This window comes from Kryptolebias marmoratus, linkage group LG4 (genome assembly GCF_001649575.2).
Source record: "Kryptolebias marmoratus isolate JLee-2015 linkage group LG4, ASM164957v2, whole genome shotgun sequence".
NCBI classification, from domain to species: domain Eukaryota; kingdom Metazoa; phylum Chordata; class Actinopteri; order Cyprinodontiformes; family Rivulidae; genus Kryptolebias; species Kryptolebias marmoratus.
In genome coordinates, this window is record NC_051433.1 from 934,484 (window position 1) to 939,768 (window position 5,285).

At 46.3% G+C, this 5,285-nt stretch overlaps 1 protein-coding gene across 1 annotated transcript in view; it reads left to right on the plus strand.

Moving 5' to 3' along the window:
- Positions 1-5,285, plus strand: part of mmp24 (matrix metallopeptidase 24) — a gene marked incomplete at its 5' end in the record, with an annotated part of 24,507 nt that overhangs the window by 3,307 nt on the left and 15,915 nt on the right. The window contains 3 exon segments of the mRNA XM_017442075.3: positions 120-236; positions 1,638-1,737; positions 2,046-2,250. Of these exon segments, the coding sequence (XP_017297564.1) occupies positions 120-236; positions 1,638-1,737; positions 2,046-2,250 (422 nt within the window).

Genomic DNA, 5,285 nt, shown 5'->3' on the forward strand with positions numbered 1-5,285 from the left:
TGATGGTCTGGGTCTGATGGTCTGGGCCTGATGGCCTGGGTCTGATGGTCTGATGGTCTGGGTCTGATGGTCTGGGCCTGATGGTCTGATGAAGCCTAACTGCTGTTTCTTGTGTTCAGGTGGATGAAGAAACCTCGCTGTGGCGTCCCGGATCAGCCTCACACCAGCCGCCGGCTGAGGAACAAACGCTACACCCTGACGGGACAGAAGTGGAGAGAGAAGAAGATCTCCTACAGGTACTGCTCCTCCTCCTCCTCCTCCTCCTCCATCTGATTTTAGGCTGATGGAAGTCAGCAGCGTCCCACGGTACCTGAATGCATCTGGTGCATTAGCAGCACCCTCCTGCTGGCAGACGGTGAAACTCTGTAATGTGGCTCTAATGCAGATTAGAGATTTCCCACAGGACCCTGAACACATTTCAGCTCCGAGCACCGCTGCGGCCCACTTTCCCGTCCATCGGGTCCTGGAGGCCCAGCTGGGTGTGTGTGTGTGTGTGTGTGTGTGTAGTTAGAGGAGAAGTTAAATTCAGGCGCAGAATAAAAACAAAAGTTTTGTTCATGAAAAATTAAAAACACAAATCTCTGGTTTTGTCTTTTTAAATTTCACGGAACATTCAGTGATTTGTTCAGTTGTTGTTGTTCAAATAAAATAAAATAATTTAAATGTGATCAGAGTAGCTGTGGCGGCCATCTTGACTTCCACTGCAGTTTAAACACCACAGCTGTAAGTTTAACTAATAAACATCAGAATCATGTTTTTGTGCACAACCAGAACCTGAATTTAATATTTTATGTTTATAACTCAAAGTTTTCAGTCCCACTCAAAGCTTTACTGGGCTAATGTAAATTACAGCTCTCCCATGAGACCCTGAAGGCATCACAGCGCCCCTGCTTCCCTCTGCAGCATCAGATGAAACCCACAGAGTGAGCTCACGGCCCGGTCCGGTCCAGTCCAGTTCCTCCTCAGGTTTCAGGTCCTGCAGAGTGAAGCTGATGGTTTCTTCTGCTGATGTTCAGGAGAAGGTTTTACAGGTTTTACAGGTTTTAGAGTTTCCTCTGAGCTGCAGCAGATTTCTGATGCTTTCACTGAAACGGACAAACGCTGAACGGCTTTTTGAGTCATAAAACAAAACCTCTTCCTTCATTTAGGAACACGTGGACACAAACTGAAAACAGCAGCAAATAAAATCTGCTGTAAAAACTTCCAGAACAACAAACTCGGCTGATGTAAATAAAGCCGACAGAAGCAGTTTTTATTTTAGCTGAGTTAAATTCCTGCTGCGTTCGTTCTCTCATCCTTCAACCCGACAGTTTCTTAGTGTGGCTGCAGGATCGATAAATGATCGATAACTGATTAATGATGATCAGCAGCTCCTCTGAAGCCTGAAGTTTGACAGACATCAAACTAAAACCTGCTGAGAGTCGTCCTCAACACAGACTGGGGGCTAACAGATCCTAACAGATCACACAAGATCACCCGCCTGCAAGGCGGCGGGCGATATGCATTCCTTCAGTCGTTCTTCCTGTTTGAACTCGAGTTATTTTAAAATAAACAAACGTTTCAGGTGGTTTAAAGTTTGATCTGTGATGAACCAGCTGAGCCCTGCAGTCCCTGTAACTGCTTGTTTGTTTCCTCAGCATCTCAAACTACACCCCTAAAGTTGGCGAGAAGGACACCCACAGAGCGATCCGACAGGCGTTCAACGTGTGGCAGGTGGTCACGCCGCTCTCCTTCCAGGTGAGACCTTCTCCTCCTAAAAACTGATTTAACTTCATTCAACGTGAAGAACCAGATGTGAGCTGCAGGGTTAACAGCTGGATGTGTTTATACATTTTAATAATTAGGATCATTAACCTGACATTAAAGGCCTTCCTTGAAGGAATGCTTGTCACCGGCCACCAGTCATGTCAGAGTTATCTAAGGCTGATAAGCCGTGGCGGCCATCTTGAATCAGCATTACTGATTGGAGTAAATCAGATGAGCATCCAGTGATTCCTTCCTGTTTCCCGTCAATCGTAAGTCTTCTCCCGTCTCGTGTCCCTCAGGAGGTGCCGTACTTGGAGATGAGGAACGAGGGGAAGGAGGCCGACATCATGATCTACTTCGCCTCCGGTTTCCATGGCGACAGCTCGCCGTTCGACGGCGAGGGCGGGTTCCTGGCCCACGCCTACTTCCCCGGCGCCGGCATCGGAGGAGACACTCACTTTGACCTGGACGAGCCGTGGACGCTCGGGAACGCCAACCACGACGGTGAGTGGGTTCTGGTCCAGTTCTGGTCTGGTTCTGGTCCGGTTCTGTCTCATGGTTACATGTTAAACCTGCTCCTCTCAGCACGGAGACACAAACTCACCTGACAGGTTAACACAAACACAACTCGCCTTCACAGAAACGCTCTGAAATCACCCGATCTGACAGCCGTTCTGCTTCAGAACCTGTTGGTGCTGTTTCATTATCGCCCACCGTCAAAGACAAAACGATGAAACGATCATGTTTTCGCCTGTAGGTGTGTGTGTGTGTTGGTGTGTGTGTGTCTGTCTGCCACAGCTAAGCAGCCTTAGCCAACAGAAATGTCTTTAACAACTTTACAGAGCGTTGGTGTGGTAGTAGCTGATCAGATCTTTGTTTAAAATGATGACATGAAAGGCGGCGGGCGATATGCATTCATCCAAGGAGAGCTTATCAGTGAGTCTGAATGTGTGGTTGTCCACCTTCACTTTATCTGTAAAATACCTCTGCAGTGCGCACACACACTCACACACACACACACGCACACACACACACGGTTTAATTGAAAGATTAGAGACGAGATAGTGAGGCGGAAACTTCTCAGATTGGCTGAAAACTAATTCCTGGTATCGGCTGCAGAAGGACGCTGAGGACGATCAGTCAGAGGACAGAGGACAGAGGACGGCGTCTCATTAACCTTTGGTCACCAGCAGGACCAAACTGAGGGCACAGAACCCGCGGCAGACCCAGGGGTTGGACCTCTGCTGGCCGAGTGAAGAACCGGGCCTGAGACGCACTAGTTGACTAATAAAGACACAAACATGTCAGTTAGTTGACTGGTGTTTACTAGTTAAACTAATGCACATCTGACAGTCACTGGTTGACTAGTAGGCATAACTTGTGTTAACTAGTTTACTTGTAAGGGTTTTCAAAGCTTACTAGTTAACTTGTTCAACATAGTCACTGACCGGTTCGGTCCACCGGGGTGTTAAAAAGCCAACTAGGTAGGACTTTTGGGCAACTAGTGTGGTAATATGTCTGCTAGTTGACCATAAAGTGTTTGTGCACCAAGATGGTTAACTAGTTTGACCAAATGTGCAACTAGTGGACAAACTAGTGGGTGAAAAGACGCTTGATGTCAAGATTACTGAAATAATTCACAAAAGGCTTGCCATGAGGGTCTGCAGGTGTTCATGGACACAAAGGTTTGTTTCACATGCAAACAGTTCTTTCAGTCTGACAAAGACAGAGGACTGTGGACTCGAAGGAGGACTCGGAGGACTCTGTGGACTTGATGGAGGACTCTGGACTCAGCAGAGGACTCTGTGGACTTGTCGAAGGACTCTGTGGACTCGTCGGAGGACTCTGTGGACTCATCTGAGGACTCTGTGGACTCGTCGGAGGACTCTGTGGACTTGTAGGAGGACTCTATGGACTCATCGGAGGACTCAGACCATCAGACTTGAGTCAGCGATATCAAACATCCTTATCACAGGAGGCCGGGCGGCTGCAGGGTGAAACATGACAGGAGGAGGCGTTCTCGTCACCACGGGGCGATGAAGAAACCGTTTGGGAGCAGGCAGAGACATGAAACAGCCTCTGGGATCCCCTCAGGCCATTTTACACAAGGTGTTCATCTGAAATCAACTTTATCTCCCCTGCAAGGAGGAGAGATAAAAGGTGCTGGGATGCAGGAGGAAGAGGAGGAGGAGGAGCAGCTCTCAGGGACAGAGGAGCTGGTGTCTGACAGAAGGAAACATCGGAGATAAAACTGATTTTAGTCGCGCCAGGATCAGTAATCTCTGTTCATCTGTTCGAACACAAACATGCCGACGTTCTCCTGATTTAAAGTTTATAAAGAAGAACGTTTTACGGATCCTTACCTCCACAGGTAAAGATGCCTCTTTTATATAAAACTTTGTTTTGGGAGCTCACTAACTTCCTGGTTTGGATTCTTTTATTCTGTTTGAGGTAAACAGAACTGCGTCGTTATTTCTTCTGCAGAAACAGATTAAACCATCTTCATCCTCTTTGTTCCAAAACAAGCAGCCGAACATGGTTTCTAAAAGGTTTGAATTAGTTTAAACTGGATGAGTTTAGACTTCACAGCAGATATTTATTCTCTTTTCCTCTCATTTGAGTCTTTTATAAAGAAAATGAAGCTGCTGTCTCTAATTATTTACAGGTAAAATAGTTTAATTATTTCTAAAGTTAGACATGTGGAGGTAATAATGACTGAGATGCTTTTTTCTTCTGACCTCGGAGACAAACAGAAAATGGCCGAAGTCTCATCCGAGGTTGGAATCGTCAAACAGAAGGAAAGATAACTCTGTTCTGTAATTAGGTTCAGGACGAGTCAAACCAATTACACAACCAGCCAAACGTATTCATTTAGACTCTTAAAAAGTCATTAAGTGTCTGACAGCAGCTCTGCGTCGGCTCGAACTAATCCCACACGAATACATGACTTTCATTAAACGTATTCTCCTTCATCCTTTGATTAAAGGAAGCAGCTGGAAGTTTATTGTTGTTGTTCTGGAAAAACATCGAACCAAGTCGTCCCCCGGGAAGGTCATTTATGGACCATCTTTAACCTGTAAACGTATTTTATACTTTCACTTTTAAAGTAATAAGAACTCTAAAAGTTTATTCTCATTGTTCACAAAACTAAATGTTGTTTCAAACAAAAATGGGAAGAAAGACACCAAACTGCAGCTGAATGATTGTTTTCATCCCCAAAAAACTAAATGAATTCATTTTCCTGCACAGAGAAAGGTTGATGAATGATTGATTGGTGAATGGTTGTCTCATTGTCTCTATGAGATCTGGACACGTCTCTATGTCCCTGTATTGGACTGGAGACCTGTCCAGGTGTCCCCCGCCTCTCACACAGTGATCTGGAGACAGACGCCAGCTCCCCACCACCCGGAGAGGAGAGGTGGGTAAGATGGATGGATGGGAGGATGGATGGATGGATGGATGGATGAATGGGTGGATGGATGGGAGGATGGATGGATGGATGGATGGATGGATGGGTGGATGGATGGGAGGATGGATGG